This window comes from Gallus gallus, chromosome 2 (genome assembly GCF_016699485.2).
Source record: "Gallus gallus isolate bGalGal1 chromosome 2, bGalGal1.mat.broiler.GRCg7b, whole genome shotgun sequence".
Classification (NCBI taxonomy): Eukaryota; Metazoa; Chordata; class Aves; order Galliformes; family Phasianidae; genus Gallus; species Gallus gallus.
The window spans coordinates 19,473,382-19,497,916 of record NC_052533.1 but is presented as its reverse complement, the minus strand read 5'-3'; the positions used below and the strand labels follow the sequence as shown (position 1 = coordinate 19,497,916).

At 36.0% G+C, this 24,535-nt stretch overlaps 2 protein-coding genes across 4 annotated transcripts in view; both read left to right on the top strand.

Annotated features, from left to right (window-relative positions):
* Window positions 1-20,998, top strand: part of MRC1 (mannose receptor C-type 1) — a 53,779-nt gene extending 32,781 nt beyond the window's left edge. For 2 of the 3 annotated variants that reach the window (NM_001397660.1, NM_001319007.2), the window contains exons 17-30: window positions 67-230; window positions 1,415-1,482; window positions 2,091-2,191; window positions 2,672-2,814; window positions 3,531-3,645; window positions 5,517-5,686; window positions 7,050-7,152; window positions 8,139-8,368; window positions 9,574-9,739; window positions 10,729-10,881; window positions 12,811-12,927; window positions 13,271-13,438; window positions 15,978-16,031; window positions 16,320-19,737. In NM_001397660.1, the coding sequence (NP_001384589.1) occupies window positions 67-230; window positions 1,415-1,482; window positions 2,091-2,191; window positions 2,672-2,814; window positions 3,531-3,645; window positions 5,517-5,686; window positions 7,050-7,152; window positions 8,139-8,368; window positions 9,574-9,739; window positions 10,729-10,881; window positions 12,811-12,927; window positions 13,271-13,438; window positions 15,978-16,031; window positions 16,320-16,561 (1,994 nt within the window). In that variant the 3' untranslated portion in view covers window positions 16,562-19,737. Of the gene's footprint in view, window positions 1-66; window positions 231-1,414; window positions 1,483-2,090; window positions 2,192-2,671; window positions 2,815-3,530; window positions 3,646-5,516; window positions 5,687-7,049; window positions 7,153-8,138; window positions 8,369-9,573; window positions 9,740-10,728; window positions 10,882-12,810; window positions 12,928-13,270; window positions 13,439-15,977; window positions 16,032-16,319; window positions 19,738-20,045 lie in introns of those variants that run through there. The other variant, XM_040680860.2, reaches the window with a different exon arrangement.
* Window positions 20,999-21,534: 536 nt separating this feature from the next.
* Window positions 21,535-24,535, top strand: part of MMR1L4 (macrophage mannose receptor 1-like 4) — a 28,641-nt gene continuing 25,640 nt past the window's right edge. Inside the window, exons 1-2 of the mRNA NM_001319013.2 lie at window positions 21,535-21,686; window positions 23,192-23,590. Of these exons, the coding sequence (NP_001305942.2) occupies window positions 21,626-21,686; window positions 23,192-23,590 (460 nt within the window). The 5' untranslated portion in view covers window positions 21,535-21,625. The remainder of the gene's footprint in view (window positions 21,687-23,191; window positions 23,591-24,535) is intronic.

Below are 24,535 nucleotides of genomic sequence, written 5' to 3'. Positions count from 1 at the left end.
AATTCTACTAACGAGAGTATCTTGCACCTTAGTAACAGTACAGTTAGCTTATTATTTATCTTGCAGAGTATGTGACTACTGGGGATGGATGGATTATAAATGAAGACAGACATTATTATTTCAGCACGGAGAGTGTTCCAATGGAAAAAGGTCGAGAGTTTTGCAAGAAGAACTTCGGAGACCTTGTGGTCATTGACAGTGAAACTGAAAGAAAGTTCCTCTGGCGATATGTAAGAAAAATTAATTAATACTATGCAATAATCATCCAGGACTAATGAGTGTGTGCACAAATCCTGTTCAATCTGTTGTTCTCCTTACAAGTTTTATAACAGTGAAGTCAGTGAAACTGCAGTAGCATTAAGCCAGATGAAAATGTATGATAAATCCAAGTTTGTTTGTTTTTTTTTTTTTTTTTTTTTAGATTGCTTCCTATCAGAGACAGGGCCTTTTGTGTATACAAATAAGTACAGTAAGCATTAAATAAATCCTTATTTGCTTTTCAATTATACCATGTGGCAGTTAGACCACATTATCGTAGAATTTTAGAATCATAAGATATCCCAAGTTGGAAGGGTCCCACGAAGACCATTGATTCCATTATAGCTATCTGCAACTGCTAGTGTGTTAAGGTAAATCTTAATGCTTAATTTTAATTAATTTTTGGCTTGTTTTAGCAAGAAGCATTATAATCTTGATCTACAATTCAGTAGGGCAAATGAGTTAACTGAAAGATGATGGATGAAACATTTGACGTAGCAAATCAAAATAGGCATTGGTTTACACACAGATCAGAAGATTGGCTTTTGAATTTGTCGGTGTATCTGAGATGCAGTCAACCTAACAACTTCTTTTTGGTCAAGGGATGCAGAAGGATGAACTTCTTGTATGGAACATAATTAAGTGAATTACTTTGTTCATGGTCTATGAACAAAGAGCTTTCAGATGATGTTTCCTTGGTGACGGAAAGTTAGTTGCCTGATTACTGTCTTCAGACCACCTTCTTTAAGTCAGTAATCTACAAGTCAAATTCAATCTACTTGAAGTTTTTCCTGACCTTGCTGAAGGATGTCAGTGAGTTGACATGAGCCTATATTAATTGACAGCCAAATTGTAGGAGGGTTTGTTTCTTGCAGGGTATTTGTAGATGATGTTTGCTATAGAGACTGTTAAAGAGTTGAGAATTTCACAGACTTTCAAGTGAGACTGTAAAAAGTGACAATATAGTAACCAAACTTTTTGGTCAATGGTGAAGTTTGACTGATGACTGTCAGCTGTGAGATGCTTTAAGTTTGCTGTTGTAGCTAGACAATATAGCAATTCATATTCCCTGTGAATAAATAGTATATTACTCATTATTAATGAATTTCTGTAATAAGAAGAGGAAGTGTATACAATATTAATTGTTATATTCTAGATCTTGAAAAATGGCAAAGAGGATGCATATTTCATTGGTTTGCAACTGAGTGTTGATCAGAGGACAAGGTAGGTGAATGTGAACCATCATGGTTGCATTTATTGAGAGAAAAAAGTGCTTGAATGAAATTGTATCCTGTCAAAGTGCATGAGAATGTTTTTAAGTTTTACTCAGAATTTCCAGGGATTAGTATTTCATGCTTGCTGTTTTTGATTCTGAAGGTTGTAGAAGTGTATTCTGTCCTAAATTTATCAGAATTTTTCCTCTGCATAGCAGAATAATCAAGAATTTTGCTTGTGTTACAACTAAAATCTCAATCTGTGTAATAGGTAAAGTGAATGTATGACTTGGAGAAAATGGTGAGCGTCTGTACTATCTCATTTTGAAATGATGTCCAGCTTTCATGTTGGCCTGAACGGATATTTTGGGTATTGTCCTATCAGCTGTAGAAGTGTCTGCTTATTTTGTGTAAATCAAAAGTAACCATACATACTATGTTTAGGCACGGAGAATAATTCTAATGCAATTAGCAGGGAGACAAACCAGTCAAAAAACCTTGTACACATTAGACTATGAACAGCTGTATTAAAGATATTGCAAAATGACTTTTTCTTTTTCATATGGGATCAATCCTGCTTATATTAAAGAAGTGTTTTGTTGGATTATTTTTCTTAAGCTGGATGGATGGCACTCCAGTGAATTATTTGGCCTGGGCACCACATGAACCTAACTTTGCAAATAATGATGAAAACTGTGTAGTCATGTATAAAAATTTAGGTGAGTTCTGTATGTTTGCTCTTGAATTTCATTATTTATGTACTTTTGTCCCAATTTTTTTCTTCTGAAAGGCTCTCTCTCTCTTTTTTTTTTTTTTTTTTTTTGCTGCTGCTTCATTTGCTGTTGTAGGTTGCTGTAGAAGACCACAGTATTATAGTCTGGACTTAACATTTCTCAGTTCCTATGTTTATCTTAAATATAACATGGGGAAATTCGGATAGAAGTTTGTGGTTATGATTGCTATGCAACTGTTACATATTTTTAAATTAAAACCGACTACCTGTTTCTACGCTGCTTTCAATGCTGATGACAGCATGTATAAAGTGCTGTATGTATCCTAAATTCTGATATAGAATGATAATAAACTGAGGGACTTTGGATTTGATCTTTCAACTTTGTTTAAGAATGAGTGAAAATTATTGTGATCTAACTAATTCTGGATATGGCGTCATACAAATCCCCCTTTTCTCTTACATTTAGGATTTTGGAATGATATAAATTGTGGTTATCCAAATCCCTACATATGTGAAAGGCACAACAGTTCCATTAATTCCACAGTTCCTCCAACAACATTTTCAACTCCAAGAGGGTGTAATCCAACTTGGCTTTCCTTTCAGAATAAGGTACTGTAACAAATGCAGAGCATGTTGGATGTTTGGCAAAGCATTAAGTAGAAAGCAAAGAAATTATTTAATATTTGTAATCGTTTTTTTTTTTCCAGAGAGCTGGTTGATGTCTACATGTTTTTCTTTGTTTGCCCATCCACTTTTGCTTTTTGGCACTTCATTAGAAGTGATATATAAGCATATTAGAAGCCGTTTATGAAAGTATTCTCTAGTCTTCTCTTCAAGCCCTTTTTAATACATTTCCTAAAGAATTTAGATATAGTTCTTGAGGTACTGACACTTCGGTTTGTGTTTTAACCAAATTATTATGCTCTTTCAGTAATGAATATATTTTGCCTTTCTTGACTTTAGAACTGTGAAAAGTTTTGTAGAGCCAAATAAAAAACAGAAAAACTGGTGGGTTAATATCAGTCTCGTATTGTTCACCAATATTAGTTGTCTGTCATTAGAAGTCAGGTTTTGCTTATTTTCTACCTATTTCAAATCAAATCTAGTATATGTCTTGTTTAGGAGAATGCTTTCTTGAAACTTTACATTTTACCTAGAGAATGGACCTGATTCAAAAGCTCATTTTGATCAGACTGTGTTTTGTCCCAGTTAAATCTGTTGTTTCATCACCTTTTCTCCTTCCTGCTTTGCTTGAAACAGTGATGTTCAATCTGTAAGTAATGTTGGAGTAAAGATAATAAATAGAGAATTTGTTCATGTTTTAGTGTTACAAAATATTTGGATCTACAGAAGATGAGCGTGTCACTTGGCATGCTGCACGAACAGCTTGCATGAATTTAGGAGGAAACCTGGCCACTATCCCTAATGAACAAGTGCAAGGTACTGCAAATAGTTCTGTAGCACCTAGATAAGATGACATTTAATTTTTATGTATGGTTGTATTTGTGTTAATATGGACAACATTTGAATGATGTCTTTTGAATCTAATTTTGGTTTCACAACATACAATATAGTGAAATCTGCACCTGAATCTACCAAATTCTACTGCTGGCTTAGAATTTCATGCATCTTATCTTGGCAACCAAAGTAATGCTTTTTCTGCCTACATGTGATGCCAGCTGGACCCGGCAAGTTTCATTCCAAGTGATGTAGTTTCACTAGTTGATGTTAACTCACTGCATGGCTTTTCATAATAGCTCAAGCAGAACACCTTTGGATTAAAACTTGCTGTCTCTGGGCAGTCTGGGGCAGCGGTTTGACTGATTGTACACCTAGCCATAACTCACTACATATTTGCATCATTCTTTTCACCAGAGAAACTTGTTTTAATGATTACAAGAATCACGTTGGTGACTGGGTAAATGGGCAGATATCCCATGCTTGAATAAAAATGGCACATTAAATTAGGAGAGATTTTGATAGATGTTAATAACATCTCTTTTTAGAAATATTGTTTTAAACTTCACTGAGAAACAGATACTGCATAACACGTACTGTTTGTGAACTCCAAAGAGCATACTGAAAAATGATACTTTATAAAACAAGTCATTGTTGTACTCTGAGCAATTAACTAGTTTAACTAGTTAGATGTTAGATTGCTAACGTGAACTTAGCACTACTTAATTTTTTCCACACATGAAGAGATGAAGACAAACTTATCAAGCATGATTAAATTCTTATCCAAGATAAAACTACAGTTTCTCAGATGACTCATGCAGGGCTTGAATTCTGGGTAAGAATGAAATGACCAATAAAACTATAAGCATTAAACTATTGTTACTGCTGATAGTGTAGGTATAAAGACTTGGGTTCTTGTTACAGTTTCTTGCAGAGCAGCAATGCCTACATTTGGCATAGAAATCTATAGGTCTTACTCTTGGAAATGTTAAGTAAGTTGCATTCATTCAGTCAAAAGACTGAAAGAAGGTGTGTGGTTAATAGAGTATACAAATTTATCTAATTTTAGAGAAGAATGATTTCATAACGTTGACTAGCAATTGGCAAAAGACATCATAATTTTATTTTAGCAGTTTTATTTTAGGAAACTGTTTGGTATACTGTGGTCTAGTGGGCTGATGAATGCTAGCTGACCTAGCCTGCTCTGTTTTTAAGCAATCCTAGCTAAGATGAATGAGTATCTTCTTGGACTTTGCAAAGCTGTGGTAATTGCTCTTTTGAGACTCATTTTAAAGTATCTCTCTTGTGCATTCTGTTGCTTGTTATGGCAGTGCAGGCTACTACACTTCCTCCAGTGAGGAGACAGTTCTGCTATTATAGATGCAACTGCACAAGTGGTTGGTGCTCACTTGTGTTGTCTGTAGGATGCCACAATAACATAGCCACTCTGGTGGGATTATCAAAAATGTATGTAATCTACACCACTTTATCTTTATAAATCAGTTGTAGTATTAGGATTCAAAAATATTTTGAGACCCTATAAAACTATTCCTTTCATGCTTTTGGAGTTCATCCAAGTACAAGGTTAGACACTTAGCTGAAATATGTTGCACAAAGCAACAGATATATATGTTGGTTATCTGTTAAACTCAAAAGTTGCCTCCTTTTTATTTTGTCTGTTTGTGTTGGCAGTAATAAGCTGTTCTTTATTTCAGTAAAATAGTTAATATCACCAGATGCCATTAATGACAATGAGGTCTGACACCTAGGTTCAATCACCCTTCATGGAAAATATTTCTCTATTTCCCTCTCTCTCTTTTTCTTTTTTTAATTATTATTTTCTTCAACTCTAGCTTTCCTCACCTTCCATATGAAAGATTTTCTTAGTGACACATGGATCGGATTAAATGATATAAATCATGAACTGAACTTCCTCTGGACAGATGGAACAGGAGTTTACTTTACAAACTGGGCCAAAGGCTTCCCATCGGGACATCTGGGATCATACTCATACAATGGCCAGGTAAATAGCAGTCACAAACTGTCCACTGATACATGCTTTTAGATTACATGTTTAAGCATTTGCTGGGATTTGAAACTTTACTGCTCAGTTTACTAGTTTCATATCTATAGAATTTACTAGCAGCACTGACCTCACCATAGTTGTTTTTCTTTTTTCCCAGAAACCTGGCATTTTTAGACTATTATTTTAGGTGTTATTCATGGTATTACATATTGCACTGATAAAATGATTACTTACAAACCTTACACATGATACGTACAAATGCAATAAGTTGCTGTGTTAGCTGTTTACAGGTACTGTACAGTGCTTATGCAAAGATTGCTTTCAGATTTCATTTGAAGTCTGTCCCTGAAGGCTCCAGAGCACCTGTATTTGCCCTGCCTTTTCTCAGGCTTTGTTAAAAAGACAGTGAGATTTCCGCCTTGTGACATTGCCCAAAAAGTGTGTTGAATAAGCACATCTTCCTTGTCCTCTGACCATTGCTGTGTCTTGAACACAAGACACATCTCTTTAATGAGAACACAAGAAACACAGGAAACATCTCTTTAAAGAGAAGACACTTCTCTTTAATGAGAAGTATTAGGATTTCTATGAAATTGTCTGTGAAAACTTTTAAAGTCTCTAGTTTAGAAATTTCAAATTTATTTTTACTTGACCTCAGCAAACAGAAAGAACATATTGTAGCTTATACAAAATACTTTGCAGCTGTTAAATTGGAAATATTTAAATCTTAAGGCATTACACTTACTATTGAAGTTTTTCTCTGTGTAGCTTTTGCTGAACAGCAAAAATAACTAAGAAAATAGTGCATTAGTAACTCTTTATTTAATATGTGCTAACAAAATGTCTAGATATTTGCAGTAGAATTTGAAATTTCACTGTAAAGGTGGTACCTACAGATCAATGGCTTTGAGTAGTAGCTCTTCTGAGTTTGCTGTGTCTAGTATTATAGATTGCAATAAGAAATTTTAAGGGACTGATATTTTAGAAATATTACATTGCAAGTTCCTGTTCTTTTTTGTTGTTGTTGTTTTTCTTGAGCAAAGTTAATCTTTTCTACAGTAGTTGGTTTAATTTCTCTTTAAATTGTCAGCTTTCCGTTTCTTCATGCTGTATGCCTGGAGATGGGAGGAACCAGAAATTTCTTGTTTTCCCATTCACCACAAGGTTGCTCAAGATAGAGCAACATTAAGAAACTTGTGAAGTGCAAGAGGAACAGAAACTCCACATCATTAAAAGCTTACAAAGATACGAGAATAAAATTAGAATGTTATTTCTGTATGAAGATGTAAATGAGAGACCTAAATTTCTTATTCACATTTTCTAGTTATTTGTGACTGATTTTGTATCTTCTTGCCCCAAGGCTGATTGTGTTGTCATGAGAAATAATCCTGTTAAGGAAGCAGGGAAGTGGGCTGATGAGAGTTGTGATAACAACAGAGGATATATATGCCAAATTAAAGCAGGTATTGCTGTTTTCTTTTAAAATATAATCAAAGCTTATAAGTATTCAAGATCTTGCTGGGGTGTCAAGTTCTGGATTTCAACGTGATTTCACTCTTAATAAAGATACATCAACAAGTTGCTTTTCAGGCAGGAACATCAGCATCATGTTTCTCAGACCAAAGGTCCAGTCAGAGACTACTCCCAGCTGACCCCTCCCAGTAACTGCCATGTTACTAACTTCCTGAGCTTGAATTTATATCTGCCAATTTGTGTTTAGTATGAAAGTTCACTGTAAGGGTGGTACCTACAGATCAATGGCTGCTTTTGAGTAGTAGCAGTTCTAATTTTGCTATGTGTAGTATTACAGCTTACAACAAAGCATTTTAAGAAACTGATATGTCAGAAATACATCCGAAAGCTAATTGTTCTGTGACTTTTGTTTGTCATTTTCTGAACATGTTGGCTTTTAGAATGTATTCTGGGAAATACTCAATTGTACAAGCTACATGAACTGTCTAGAGTGTGAGTGTAACTCATTCACAATGAACTTGAGCTGGTTTACCTCCAAAAGGGAAACTAAAAACACTGAAAGCCTGGATTTAAATATCAGATTGATTTGTAAGAGCTGGTCTGTTTTGTAGTTTACACTTTTCTCTGGCAAAAGAATCTCTTGAAGACAACAAGCAAAGCACTTCTGTTGATGAAAAGTTGTGCCCTACTCTATTCCCAATTCATTTAAGTTACACTATTCTGGAGGATTATACAGAATGCTCCTTTACTTTCTGTCATGAGTTGCTCTAAGCAGTTCTTTTCCTTTTGGCAGCTCTGTCATTGATTTTTACTGCAGAGTCTGGCCTAAAGAATAGCACGTTCAACCCATGCTGGTCAGGGAATATGAAATTGAGAAAAGAGACAGGTTTCTGTATCTTATTTGCAATCAAATCACAATCACCTGTTGATCTAGTATTCTAGTATATGAGCCTTTTTTTCTTCCTTTATTATACAGATGCTGAGTTTCTCCCTTCTACAACTACAGACCCAACAAGCATTATCCGTTATGGGAACAGTAGTTATTTGTTCATCCGTACCAAAATGAATTGGGAAGATGCAAGAGAAAACTGCAAACGTGATCAGTTTGACCTTTCCAGCATCTTAGACCCCTACAGTCATTCATTCCTGTGGCTAAAGATATTAAAGTATGGGGTGCCTATATGGATTGGTCTTAACAGTAATGTGGTAAGAGCATCTAATTAATTGAATGTACAGCTGGTTTTCTTATGGAAAAATCAGAAAATGCAAAGTTGTATTATATCTTTATATTTTTAACTTATTAATTTATATTTTGGTCCTAAATACTTTTTATACTGCCAGATCTACAGGTAGAGATCTCTACTCTTCCATTACTCTTCCTGAATTGTATACAGTGTACATATTTCTAGCACTTTTTCTGTGACATTAAACTGTATGCACTTCCAAACAATACATTCCAGGCTAGCATTCTGCATTGTCTCTTTCTAGAGAGTGTATGATGTTTATTTTGAGATAAAATCCATGTATTTTAAGATGTACAGTGAAAATCATTTATTCTAAAGTAACATTGGTTCTGTTACAGTCACTCTTCCAACATTTTGAGGATAATTAGCCAAATTATTAAATTGTTGATTTATTTTATTTGTCTACCCTCTCCCATTTCTTTCATATTTAGGTACATTCTTGTATTAAAATACATCTTCTTTTCTGCTTGGCACAGACACTTGTCCTGCCTTGTTGATTTATTTTATTTGTCTACCCTCTCCCATTTCTTTCATATTTAGGTACATTCTTGTATTAAAATACATCTTCTTTTCTGCTTGGCACAGACACTTGTCCTGCCTTGTTGATTTATTTTATTTGTCTACCCTCTCCCATTTCTTTCATATTTAGGTACATTCTTGTATTAAAATACATCTTCTTTTCTGCTTGGCACAGACACTTGTCCTGCCTTCCCTCCATTTGGCTTAACGCACAAAAGAAGTAAAAACTAGTGGGCATAATATACTATTTCTTAAATAAATAATAAAACGTTCCTCATACTTAATAAACTAAATTATTCAATTGTTTTCACAAGCATAGGTAGGAGATAAATTGTTTTTTAAATGTACTTTAAGTTAAAATATTCTATATTTCTTGAAGCCTGAGTGGGGAAAAAAAAATTACTCTTCCCACTTTACTCCTAAAAACTATTTTAAGTGAGATTATTAGTACGTTCAAGTTAGCAGGGTTTTTTTTTTTTTCCTTAAGTTTTGAATTCATTTGGTGTCACTTACTCTGCATTTCTTTTTGCTAAAAATCATTTTTTGCCCTAAATGAACACTTGCACAGGCATCTTCATAACAGACATTTGACCGATGAAGAAATGGTTAATAATACTTAAGATTTAATTCCTGGGGTTTCGTTTTCAGACAAATGGACGTTATGAGTGGATTGATAACTGGAGAATGAAGTATACTAAATGGGCTGAAGGGGAGCCAAAGCAAAAAATAGGCTGTGTTTATCTAGACATTTCTGGAGCCTGGAAGACAGGATCCTGCAATGAGAGTTACTTCTCTGTTTGCAAAAAGCCTGATGGTAAGAACTTCAATCTAACCATTGCAATTGTATTCATTGTCTGTTTACCTATTTATACCTAATTTATCTATTGTCTGGGTGGTATGTTGATATGTATTAAGATGCTGTGTTTTATTTCAAGAACAAAACAAATGAAATTATTTAAATTTAATTGAATTTAATGGATCTGCCTTAAAACGAGGGCCAACGCTTATTAACAAAGCTAGTGTGACTATGAATAGCCACTGCTTTACATTAGTAGTTATATATGTAACTATTAATTCTTCAAGTTTCTTAATTTTTTTACATGATGATATTAGAATAAAATTTATTATATATATATATTTATATATATATAAATTTATATAAAAATTTTGATATCATTATGTAAAAATACGAAGAAACTTGAAGAATCAAAAGATAGTGTATCAAAGGGTAGTTGTCACACCGATATGGTGTTAAAGGGGAATGGGTGAATGACCAAGCCATAACGAGTTACACAGAGTGTTTGCTCATAGCAGCTTTCCAGGTTTTTCCTTTGTAGCTTTCCTTTATAAACAAATCACACTGAAATTGCTGAAATGTTTACGGATGCTCCTTCAAGCCTTTTCTTCTGTCTTTTTTACATAAAACTCCTACTGATAATGCAATCATCATTCCATGGCATTAGTTTACAACCCATATGACCAAGCTCATTTGGCCCCTAATTTAGCTATGACTGTGAGTAAAGAGTAGAGATAAGAACGTGTTAAATCATTGCAGTGTGCTTGGGTTCTTTGATAAATTAGATTTCTTAAGGCTGCAGTTGAAGTACTTGTTTTCATAGATTAAGGACATTTTGCCATTGCGTTGCAGTAAGCAGTACAGACTGTCAAGTTTACATTTTATTAAATACCTGAATAAGTTTTCTAAAGTCCTCTTAGAATAGTCTGTTCATGATAAAAGAATATATAAGACAATGTGTTTGTAAATTTTTTTTCTTCCCCTTTCCTTCTTTTTCTTTTTAACAGTTCAAGCTCCTACTGAGCCCCCTCAGCTTCCGGGAAAGTGCCCTGAATCAGAAGGACATCATGCTTGGATTCCTTTCCGAGGTCATTGTTACTATGTAGAATCTTCATCAACAAGAAACTGGGCTCAGGCATCTTTAGAATGTCTTCGACTGGGTAAGTATCATCAATTGAAGAGCTTGTCTTTTGGACTTCTTTCTCTCTCTGGAAAGCTGGACATTCAGTATACATTTTGTGATTTCAAGGATTGTCCAAGTGTTGACCCACAGGACAGTTAAATCTAATTATTACTCTGATTTTGGAGGAGATGGAGAATAGCTGTCTGCCTTTCATATGTACATGCTGCCTTTCATATGTACCAGGCATTAGAAGAGCTATGTGGCCTGGAGTGGAGATCAGTAAAGAGGAAACTTTGTCCTTTGGCCCTGCTAGGAAATAGTCAACCTCATAACTAAATAGCAATTGCTAAAACTTGGTTTAGTGGAATTTTTTATCATCTGCATATCTGATCTGATTTGCACCTTGATTATTCCTGTTTTGAATCCTGATAGTTCAATTTCCTTCTTATACTGTGGTGCTCAAGCCCAGTGCGCAAGGTAAGACCGCACGACTGTAGAGCACAGTGGGACAGACGCTTCCTTGACTAGCTCATTATTCTCTGCATGATATGCTCCAGGCTGTGGTTGGCCCTTTTGGCTGTCAGGGCATGCAGTTGATTCATATTCAACTTGCCATGTATTTGCCTTGATGTCTTTCATGCCTGCACAGTGGGGCTGAGGCTGTTGTGTAGTGGCCCTAGGACAGAACTGTACAGGGTCCTTCCCCTTGCTCCTCTGGGGTTGGGAAGAATGGTCTTTGGTGGGCTGATGGCTCCTTTGATGGGTAAGGAGTAGCCAAGGAAAGGTTCTGCTTGCGGTACCCCCTCTGCTAATGTCTCTGTGTTGAGGATGTGTAGAGGAGTTTTTCATGACAAAAACGTAACAGTAACAAAATATCTGAATCATTCTGCAAAAGAGGAACAAGTAGAAAAACCACGAAGACTGCAGTGAAAAGAGGAACGTTCCATGTTCTCCTATATTTTACTGTCCCTACTTGCACTCTGTTTTTTTGTTTGCAGTTGGGCATTTTCCAATTATATCTCATCCATAATAGAATTCAGAACCATAGTAGAATTTATCATTAACTCAACAATAATCCATGTTTCTTTCATATTTTCATTCTTTTTAACTCTACCTTCCTTAGCTGAGGAAGAACACCTTCAAATATTCAATAGCCCAATCAAAGCAGCTGTTGCAGTATTGACTGGATTGTAGCCTCACTCAAAAGAGTGCTGAAGGGGGTCTTTATTTAGCATTTAATAACATTCCAGACAAAGTTACATAGTTCATTCTCTCTGCTGGCACACTGCAAACTCCATGCTGTGATGTCTTAACTTTGCTACAGCATCAAACAGAAAATGAATCATTATGGCAGAATGCCTAGTGTTGTATGTGAATGACTAACAGGACATCTACCGCACTAACTGGGCAACAGATGACCAGGGTGATCTTTCTTTCTCTACAGTGAGAATATAGGAAAATAAACAAGACCTAGTTGAAGAGTTTCACTAATGATTGTGCTTCAGAAAGCCAGCAAATGTGCTACAAATTATCTATATAAAGGCTGGGAAAATATTTAATCATCAATAAGTGGAGTTAAATTGCGCACAGACTGAAGATATAGCTACTTTTTACTTTAATCTTGTGATTTAGTGTAGAGACTTTTTAATATTAAAGCATCAGTAGAAATTATTACTGTGTAGCATATTGTCTTGTATTTTTCCTTGAGCTGTTGTTCAGTTTTATTGCTATTTCCCACTGATGAGAAAATAGTGCTAGTGCAATGCCTTGGAAATGATAAGAAAAACAAATACATGAGTTCTTCTTGTGATATTATTAAAAGTTAGTTTTTGTTCTGAATTTCAAAATCTACTTGGAACTTGGCACAGATAATCAGTAGTAAAAATAAGACTGACATTTCATAGGACAATGGGAGTCCATTGCACTGTAAAACTTTGAGATCTTTTGTTCTCTTTGGATCTTGCAGGTGCCTCTTTGGTATCCGTTGAAGACTCAGCTGAAGCCAGCTTTCTGACATACATAATTGAACCACTTGAAGGGAAAACATCAACTTTTTGGACTGGAATGTACAGAAATGTAGATGGTAACTTCTTTAATTATGACTTTTTTTTTAATGAATAATTGCCATAAACTGTTTGATATGGGTGTTAAAAATTTTATATTATACTTCTCTAATAATATTATTATTATAATTATAAATTATAATTATATTAATTATACAATTATTATATTAATGATTATAATTATAAAATATTATATATAATAGTATCTAATAATAATCTATAATTTCAAGAGAAATTAGAAAAGGTAATAGGGAAAGCTAGTAATCAAGCAGTAACCAGTAGATTTCTCAGGAAGGCAATAAATGCAGAGCAGAAAATGAATACTATATTGTTTTTTAATGTGTTCGATATTTTCCCACTTAGGAGAATGGCTGTGGCTAGACAACACTGCCGTGAATTTTGTCAACTGGAATACAGGAGAACCTTCCCCTCAACAAAATGAGCACTGTGTTGAAATGTATGCAAACTCTGGATACTGGAATAATATCTATTGCACTTCCTACAAAGGCTATGTTTGTAAAAAGCCAAAAAGTAAGTGCTACATTTATATATTTTTAATATAAGGAATATTCTTATTGTTTGCTACTATTAGTAGATGACTCTTACGCACAGTGCCTTTTAGCTGAACATTTTGTGTTTTATAAATGCAAAGAGAATGGCATTTGCATACCAACAGAAAGATGGAATAACTTGTTAGAAAGTAGGTCTGATTAGCATTCAGATCCCTTTGAATTGTTTTGAAAATATTCTCTTCTTATGTCAACTGTTCCTAGTGTGTGCACTTTACAAGTCTGTCCTGTGTTGACAGTTGTTCAGTTATCATGTTGTTAACGCTCTTTGCACACACAAATTAGTTTATTTGAAAATATATTCCTCAGGAAATCCCCTCTTTTTAGCACAGGGGGGATACCCTTTGCTCATTTCCATCTGGCAGGCTCATATGTGTGTGATTTCCCAGTGTAAAGCAGTGCTTCTGTTAATTGGTTATTTTTGAACTGTGAATTAACAATCAATTTTGATATCTCTATGTTGTGCTGTTTTGAGAAGATAAATAAATGAAAATTAAGGCAAATAGCATAGTTCGTATGTAGTAAACTATAATGTCCCTGAAATAACATAATGTGCAAATTTGACGCATTTAGGACATATGTTTTCCTAAAACTCATACCAGTCATTTCTTCTTGCTTGTATTGCAATATCAACAATCTCTTACTAATATTTACTGAGGAGAACAAAATACTCTTAGGGGCTGAGCTAAGCACTTCCCTAAAATATTGGAAATGAGAGAAATTCTGCTGTCCTTTCTAAGAATTTGCTTTCATGGTGTGTTTTCACGTCTTACTCAGATGCTTGTAACGGTGACTGTATCTTTCACAGGAAATACTGTAGAACTGTTGGGTTTAGTCATCCATTCAGAGTTTATAACCTGTCTTTATACACTGTGACTGGAAAATGAAAAGGCGATTTATTTTCATTCTTTAACTAAAATCGACAGGCAGATAACAAATGATGCAATTAGTGGCCACCCCTTTCTTTTCAACCATTCATGTCTCTTCTTTTTAATGACACCATTACTCACTTGTTCTGATACTAAACCAATTCGGAGAGTTGAAACAGGTGAAAGACAGTTACGATTAGCTTCAACCAATCTAGCTTCCTGATCTGGAATGTTATAGAGTCAGTGTAAGGACTACATAGTTGCTCACTGAGGCTCATTTGAGTCTTATACTTCTGTAGTAATGCAGTTTAGGTCAGCAGAATTTTGCAAAACTGTGGTAGTGCTAAATGGAGTGTTAGAAGTATCATTTTACTTAGTTTCTTTTACTGTGCCTTGCTATGTTTGCTGCTTTCTGAAAAGACTGCAAATGCAAAACTGTGACTGAAAATTTCCTGTAAAATAGATGCTATTTGCTGTTCCACTTGCTAAAGTAGAAAATATCTCAGTAACTTGAAATTCTGGAGCTGGTATATTACATAAATAATTTTTGTTTTGTAAATAAGTAAGTAGTCTAAACAACCATTCAATAGTTCTACAGGTGCTAGTGGGTTGGACTTCAAAATAGTGGCTAGGAATATTATGTTCATGGCATTTCACTATAACTTGTCAGAGAATCACAGAATTGTAGGGACTGGGAGGAGTCTCTGGAGGTCATCTAGTTCAACTCTCTGCCTAGGGCAGGTTCCTACAGAAGATTGCACAGGAAAGTGTCCAGGCTTTGAATATCTCCAGAGAAGGTAACTCCACAACCTCTCTGGGCAGCCTGCTTCAGTGCTCTGTCACTCTCAAGTAAAGAATTTTTTCCTCATGTTCCCCTGGAACTTCCTGTGCTCCAGTTTGTACCTATTACCCCTTGTCCTGTCACTGGAAAGAGCCTGGCCCCATCCTTTTGATGCTTGTCCTTCAGATTTACAAGCATTGATTACAATTACAAACATAGTCCTCTCTTCTCCAGGCTGAACAGAGAATTTCTCAGCCTTTCCTCATAAGGGAGATGCTCCTGGACCCTAATCATCTTTGAAGCCCTTCAATGTTCTCTCTCTAGAAGTTTCCTATCTTTCTTAAACTGGGGAGCCCAGAACTGAAGACAATACATGATAATTGCTAAAACACTTTGGAGTTCAGGAATAGACTTAATTGTCTGTAGAGGCAAGCCATTTCTTAGCAAACCAGATATATTTGCTATTTATATGTAGAATGATGGGTACTGCAAGGATTTATAATTATATTCAGGATCATGTTTGAGCACGTCTTTCCTAAAGAAGCTGTGTAGTCTTTCATGTGGTTTTACACTGGTGTGGGGATCTTCCCCCGTAGTGTTCGTTGATGTTCTTCTATTTGGTATATTTATCCTGCTAGTTTATGTAAATACATACATGAGACACCATAGCACGATAGACCACTGTGCTTTGACTTCTGATATATGTGTAGAGCTTTGTGTGAGATTTGTATCACTGCATATTTTTTCTGAATATGATTTTCATTATGATTTTTCAAATCACATAATTTTAATATAAAATAAAGAAAAATGTAATAACAAAATAATTCTTTTTCAATGTTTTGAAATACCAGCAACTGAAATACTGCCATCAGATGAAATGCCACCAGCTGAAATGCCTACAAAGGGTAAGGATATTTGCTTTTTTTCTTTCAGGTAGACAAAAATGTATTCAGAGGAAGATAAAAAATAATAATAATAATCATATTCTGTATTATGTATCCTACATTTTCTGTAGGATTTTCTACATATTCCTACATTTTCCGAGTACCTGTGTGTTTCCTAGGAGCACATTATTTCCTAGTAGAAAATGATATACTCCATTGAGTATCTGAACAAAAATTTAAAATAATAATTTGTGATCTGAAATGCAGCTAGCCTTTTAAAATCAACTTACTCTTTATATTTGTTTTCAGCAATGACAAAGGATGAGGAGGCCACTACTCTAAGCCATGGTAAAACAGGAATTGTAGTTATTGTTGTCATCATCATCCTTGCTGGAAGCAGCCTTGCAGGCTATCTCTTCTACAAAAGAAGAAAGAATCGCTTGTCAACAAATGACAGCTTTGAGAACAATTTGTATTTTAATAGTGATGGAACTGGAGACACAAAGGATCTTGTGACCAACATAGAACGGAATGAACATGCGACACTATAGTGCAATAAAATTAATGTAATATGTAATGTAAAATGTAATGTAATGTGCCTTGTTTTAATAAAATTATGCAACTACAGTTGCATATTTTTTCAGTGCAAATACTACATTAGCCAGTTTCAGTGTGTGCATAATATTACGTACAGCATCATCTTTATTTCATAACCATCTTGTGTAAGATTTCAGATCTCATGATCCTAGGAAAAAATATAATGCTAATTATTAAATGGAACAAATAGAAATGGATGCAGTAAAGAAGGTGAAATTTAGGTAGATTCACTTAAGAAAGCTGTCAAGATTTGAAATTTCTGCACCAAATTCATTTCAGACCATGTAGCGATACACAGAATCTCCAAGCTATTCAACAAACATCTCTAATTCTGCTAGCTCTCAAGTACTCCCAGCCTTGAGAAATCTAATTTATCAAAGAACCCAATGTACAACTACAATGGTAGTTGCTAGGTAACAAACCTGTGTTTAGGCATTCTTTTTGAACCAAGAGACTGAAAGAATCCTTTTGTAGCAAAATTCCAATTCCTGTGATTTCACACAATGTGGAGAACCAAGTATTTAATTCTTGTTGCATATCTCTTCTAAGATTTGATCAGGTAAAAATGGGAGACAGGCTTTTGAAATGGAAAAAGCATGGTTGGCTGGAGTTCATGCTGGCTACATGTGGACTTGTCTGGGAGAGGCAATAAAGTTAACAGCAGAATTTCCTTCTTATCAGGACAGTTACTGGGGGGGAACATTATCAGTATGTGTTCTGAAGGCTGTAGGAGAACTGTGTTCTGATAATCACATGTTGCTTTTTTATACCCTCACAAGCAATGGCATAGATTTGTGAGGTGTTTGCTGGAAGTCAGGAACAACTTAGCCTTACTGGTGTATCCATTAGTACTGACTTTGTTTCCTTTCAGAAATGCCCAGATCAGTTACCATTTACATAATTCTTAAATTTCCAAATGTGGGGTTTGTATTTCTAATTTTTCCGAATCTCATAAAACACAAATCTTACGTGATTCCTCATTCACATATAAAGGTGTATGATATTTGATTTTTGTGGTTTCAGATTTGTTCTGTGAAATAAACAGTGGCTAGCTTTGATTTTTAAATAGTTTTGCATTGTATAGTCTTGCCCATGTAAGACTGTAATAGGATAAACTTAAATAGGAGAAGACATAATACCAGAGACATTCCAATCTGAACTGTGACCAAATAACAACAGTATTTTCCTGTATCTATCCATGGATTATATGCTTAAAACCAAGCCAAAAATGCCAGCTGCGTGATCTAGTAAAAATCTGGAATTTTATATTCATGTAGTGAAGATGGGGAAATCTGTTCTAGAGTCCCTTTTCTCTTTCTGCCCTTTTCCTTTTCTAATAATAATAGCAGTTATTTCCTCTGCTATTTCCTTTTTTTAACACACATTTGTTCAAGCTTGTCTTTCTGAGGATTATTGCTTCTACTGGCTCTTCATCCCACATCCCATGGTTTACAAGCCAGAAATGTCCTGTTCAACTTAGATTAATGATGTTAAAGATGATGATATTTCAACAATATTGTTGAAACAGAAAGAAACATATGTGAAAGGGGCAGTGAAATGCCAAGAGGCTGTGATTGGAATCCCAGCCTCATTGCATTGGCTGGTGTGCAAAAACAAATCAGTGCAATCTCTATCCAAAAGAAGTTCAGTCCTCTTCTGAGGCCCTCCACAATCCTAAAGGCCTCAGATCACATCAAATGATTCTTCCAGACAATATTTTGTCACATGTATGTCTGCAAATATATTATTGGAAAGAAAACAAAGATTGATAGGTACATCTCTACTAATGATTCAGCTAAAGACTGACAGGGAGAGAACCCAGCTCCTGGAGCCTGACTTGTTCTGAATTCATTTACGCATTCTGATCTGAATGCCACTTAATAGCTGGCATTAGGTGTAGCTGCTTCTGTGTAATGCTGTTTCTCTTCTACTCTAGGACATGTAAGATTTTCGGAGGAATATGAAATTTAAGCTGCATGCTTTACTGTCCCTTCAATTGCAGTACAATGGGATTGGACCAAATCTCCTATGAGAAGGAAGGAGCAAACATGAAAGCAGTAGCATTTATAGCACAGAAGATCATTTAAGCTCCATTTTGTTAGCTTAAGATGAGCACTGATACACTATACATGATGTATACGGTAATGACAATTTGACAATTTTTCAATTTTTGAATGGCAAGAAAAGAAAATAATTTGATTACTTTAAACAATATCTGATTAACATAAGATCATAAGATGAAATGGACTTGTGATCATTTCAATTTCCTGTTTTTTTTTTTTTTTCCTCCTTTCACATAGTTCCCATTAGACTGAATTCAGAGCACAACGTTTTTAAAATCACCATTTCTTTGGTCATATAAATCTTCAAGAAAGATTGAGAAGAGTAGTTCTCAAAGTATTTCTCTTTCCACATTCTCTTGTTATTTCAGTCCTGGTTTGCAGTGGTTTAATTGAACATTGGTGATCTGGCAACATGTTGCCCTTTCCTGCTGCTAAGCTATTATATTTCTGACAAGTGACTTAATACATAGAAAAGTTTCCAAGATTGGACTTGGGAAACTATTCATGTTGCTCCATATGTATGAATAAAATCAGTACATCTTCTTATTGATTGTCATGTCACCATTTCTTTCAGGCATTCCCTGCTACAGGCTGTCATTCCTTATGGACGCAATCTTTTCTCCTAAGCACCCTTGTTGCTTTTGTGTTCTCTTATTGTGTGTCCTGAGTAGATGCTTCTACTTAGGTCTTGCTTTTCTGAAATATTTCTGCTATTAAAAAACAAGAAGAAACAAAAATATTGATCGAAAAGATGAAAGAGAAAGGATGGATGGAGAAGCAAAAGAGACTTTTTAGGTGATCCTTAACAGTTTATATACATAACCCTCTTTGATTCTACTGAGCTTGTTATGTTTCATCTTGGTGGTTTAGGTAGATGAATGAAAAATAAAGAAGATGACGTATCTTGAAAATATAGTGTGAAAATGCCAGGTGCTTTTTGGTGCTCTTTCAGTACACTCTGAACCTACCTACAGAAATGAAAAGCTTGTTCCCTTTGTTTGTTTGTTTGTATAGAACATTTCTACTAAGGTTTTTGGTTTTAGCATTAAAAATACCCTTTTTCTGAATTGGAAGCTTTGTGATTTTGCTCTATATATGAGGACTCGGAGTAGAAATCTGACATCAAACAGGATAAATGATCACCCTTTTTTTTTTTTTCCCCCCCCCAGATATTTATAGTGGTACTTTTTGAAAATGAATTATTTAACTTTAGAGACATATCTTGTAGAACCTGCATGGACTCACCCAGTCATTTCTGTGGTAGTAACTGAAGAATGACTTGATGGTAATTGTTGATAGCGTGTAAAAGTTTGCCATGCCTCTTTGCATCCTGCTGCATTTCTTGCACTTTGTTTCTGTTTCCTCTTTTCTGCAGAAGAGTTCTGACTTCAGATAGAAGATGGTGAATCTGCACAGTGTAACTTCCTGCCTGGGAGCAGAGATTGCCAAGGAACAACGCTGACTCAACACAAAACGCAGTGCTGCTTTTTCTGAGTGGAGTGCCTCTCTGCTGTCTTCTGATCTTCTTTCTCACTTTTTGGGCTGTGATGGGCTCCTCTCAGACAACCATGGTGGTGAAACTGACCTTAGTATTTTTTTTCAGCTTCTCTCAGCAGATAGTTGATAACAATCCTTCATTCTCCTGTTCTTTCCTGCTTTTTGGTCCCTTTTCTTACCCGCTGGTTCCATTGTTTTCTCTCAGCATTGTAATTCCTGATCTGCTCTAATTCCTTGTGGACTTTTCTAGGCCCAGTGTGTTACTCATTTGCATCTGAGTCAGAACAACAGAAACAGGGTCCAAGATCTTCATGTAGGTATCCAGGGCTTCCTTTGGCTACAATAGCAGCAATTTTTCATGGAAAGTCTTATTTTAGCACTGAAGGACCTTAAAGGGTACTTTCTGTAATTAGAATATCAGGGAACTTAGCCCAAACCAGCCTCTCCAGAAGATACGGGGATGGAGATTTTTCAAAGGCCATATTGAAGAGTTTAAGAATTCAAAAAGCATTATAAACCTACCACAGGAATGAGTGCCTTTTCTCTTCCTGAACCTCTATGTATTTCTAATTATTTCACATACTATAAAGCAGAGGGTTTTTCTCGAAGTAGACAGCAGAATTTTGTCAGAATGTCTGAACAGAGTGTACTTTAGGATGTGGAAACTTTCACAGACCAGATGGATGAAAAATGTGGCAGTATTCCTTATCAGTTTGGTTTCCCTCTTTAGCAGTAATTGAAAATCCATTGTTTTCTAGTGGTAGATTATATTTTTCCCTTAATTGTGTCATTTCTTTTCAGAATTTCATCAGTTGTTGCTGTCAGGTTGGGTGCGCTGCTTCTGTGTGTGTCAAGTACAGAGCAAAAGAAGGGATAGGTGCCTCCTGAAGAAAACAGATTCTTCTGCAGCTTTTCTCTTCTCTATGGAAAAGCTGAAAAGCTTTTTTTTTTTTTTTTTTTCTCTCTAATTCTAAGTTCATAGTTACTTGTTTTGCCTGGTTTTCCCAGCCATTTTTCATGGTACCGTATTACATTCTGTTTTTCGGATCAGATAAATCTTACTCTTCTTTTCTACTTTCTTTATTTCCATTAGAGAGATATTCATGTCAACTTCACCCTAAAAATAATGATCCTGAGTTGTAAGGCACGTTTCCAAAAATCTTCACTAAAATCTGACCTCTTAGAGCTAACGTATCCACGGAAGAGAAAACTCTTGCATTCAGTACCGAGAATAGCTTAGAAAGTAAAGCTTATTCATTGAGGTATTATTTCAAAATTACATATGTGACGTGATTTGGTTCCTTATTTGCAGACCAGAACTTCCCTGTATCACTTGAGTCTTAAAACCAAAAAGGATTTGTTAATCTGGGTCAATGCAGAAGGGTTTTCTTGCAAGACACAATTTGTTCTTCAGCAGGAGTTAGAGGTGGAGGGGAAAAAGGAGCGAAACATCTGGCAATGGCTGTTTACCTTTTTGTGATTTTTCTTTTTTCCTTTTGTACATCTCTTCAAATGTCTGGTAAGTCTTTGTCCTCTGCTGAGTACGGAGTTTTGCAAGTGATCTTTCTCCTGCTTTTCTGACATCCTTCCTCATAGAGATTGAGTTTAGATCTATTTGCAGCCCAGCATGTAATTTGGAATAGTTTCTTTCAGCTCTTAAATCTGGTGATGTTAGACATTGCTTCTGTAACCCAGTTTTCAAGGATGTGTATGAGAAAAAGAAACAACAGATGTGGGTGAGGCGGTGCTGATTCCTGAAAAGCAGCCAGCTGAGCGTGAATATAGCTGACCTGAAAGTACTCCACTGGGATGCAAATCAGCTCAGGTGCACAAGGTAGTGTCCACTCAGCACTCATGGAACCACTGGCTGATGTCTGCGCTGAGTTTCCTACTCAGCTCATGTGGCTGTTGCACATAGACTGTTGTTCACTGGAATCCTATTTCCTAGCTGGCAGCTTTAGGAAGGACCTTAAAAGCTGCTGCCTGTGATTCTGGTCTAATCCACCATGTGTGAATTTCTGCTCTGCAAGTTTTTGGGCAAGGCTTAGCTGGCTAGCATGAAGCACTTCAGCAGCCACAGAGCTGTGCCAGGTTGAATGCCATCTGCTTGTTCAGATCTTTAGGTTTTTACAGGAATGTCACCACAGCAGTTTCACTGCTCCCTGGTGTCCTGGGATGTGGTGTTATGAACCCCATCTATTTCTCTCCTGGTAAGAATGCTGGGGTGGCAGAAAAGCTCAATGGCACAGCAGGGAAAGCTGGGTCATGTTGCTGTCAGTTGAGGGATACAAAGCCATCAGCAAAAGTATTGCAGGTTTGGAATGAAATTCTGCCCACTTTTTTTTTTTTTTTTTTTTCAGTTAGTCTTCAGAAACAAAGCTCCGTCGTGCAATGCTTCACGTTTCTATTTACAAGTGTAGTTATTAATGGCACTGAGGACAGCTATCCTGTGCTCAGAACTGAAGTGATGATGTTGCAATTTGTGGTTTCCCTCCTGAGAAAAGCACAAGCTGAACTCTGTGAAGAAATGACTTTGTATGGTTGCCAAAAATTCCAGATATTATTAGCTAAAATCGTAAAATGCTGCACTTGTTTGTTGAGTTACAAAACACAATGCCATTCTGGGCCAAATGTAAAGATGGTTGAATATTGAGTATGGAAATCTTTTTTCATGCCTCTAATGCAAAAAGCCTTTTACTCGCAAAATTAAAATCTGTTTAATGTGCTGTGTGGTGGTGAAAGTTTGCAGAACTCATGAAATCTAATAGAAATCATTTTTGAATGGCATTTTGAGAACGGTGTGCTTCAAGGAGGAATGTGAAGAAGCAGAAAATTCTGTTCTGTATTGCACTTATCTTAAAAACATAGTGATTAATGCTTTTTATACTGTTGATGAAACTCTGGATTTCTTTATCATCTCTGAGTATCTAATTTTTGTTGTAACAGACTGTCATGTAGCAAGAAACTGATTTATCTCCTATGGCAACTGTCCTCAACAATTTGCATTCTGATTTTGCTTTATAGATAGTGGAATATTTTTAATTTATAATGAAGATAGCAAGCTCTGCGCCCAAGCTCAAAGCAGCAGCTCAGTCATAACTGCCATGTGCAATGAGAACAATGAGTTGCAGAGGTTCAGATGGATCTCGGCCACACAGCTGCTGAGCATGGGGATGAAGCTGTGCCTGGCAGTGCTCACCCAGGATGATGGGGCTGCTATCACATTGGAAACCTGCAACAGGACGAGCAAACTTCAGAGGTGGGAATGTAAGGATGAGGCACTTTCAATCCAAGACAAGGATTTGTTTCTCAACTATGGCACAGGGAAGGGGAAGAAAATCAGGTTGTCCAAAGAATCAGGCAAAGGGAGCCAGTGGAAAATCCATGGAACTGCAGGCAGCATATGTTCCAGGCCCTATGAGGGTGAGTATTGAAAATTAATTTCTATGTTTATAGGTAAATTAACTGCCTATTTAAATGGATCCAACTGCCTGTTTGTCACACAGCAGTCCTTGTAATAGTGACATCAGTAATACAGCTCACTACAAATGGCTTAGCAATGCAACACAAGTATCATAGAATCAAGGAATAGCATAGGTTGGAAGGGACGTTGAGGACCATTCTGTTCTAAGCCCCTGCCATGGGCAGGGTTGCCACCCACTAGACCAGATTTCTCAAAGCCCGTTCTTGCACCTTCAGGGATCCACAACTTCTCTGGGCAGCCTGATCCATTGCCTCACTACCCTCTGAGCAAGGGATTTCCTTCTAATATCTAATCTGATCTCTCCTCTTTTAGTTTAAAACTTTTTTCCTATGTCTTATCACTCTTAGACCATGTAAAAAGTCTCTCTTCATCTTTTTTTATGAGCTTCATTTAATTACTGGAAAGTCCCCTCAGAGTCTTCTCTTATCCAGACTAAACAAGCCTAGCTTCCTCAACCTTTCCTCATAGGGTAGATGCTCCAGCCCTCTCAGCATCTTTGTGGCCCTCCTCTGGACTTACTCTGACATGACTGTATACTTTTCTGCCAATCTCAAAAAAGTGTGATTCTGTCACATGAAAGAACAAAAGGCTCGTGATGAAATAAAAAAGGAGAATGGGAATTCTCTTTGTACAGCAACAATGGAGGGACATGGCATGGGTGGAGTCTGACTGTTTCAAAGTCAACTTGATCCATTTGTGGGTTTGACTAGGTGCTGTCTTTATAAGTTAATTTCTAGATAACATTATTTTGATTCACTGCTAAAAGTGTTTATCCAGTGTTTCCCAGACCCAGAAAGAGGAAAAAGCATAAGAAGGCAAAAATAAAGGCAGGGCTTTAATGTTTTAGAATGTAGTAGCAAATCTAGCACTTGGATAGGAGTGCT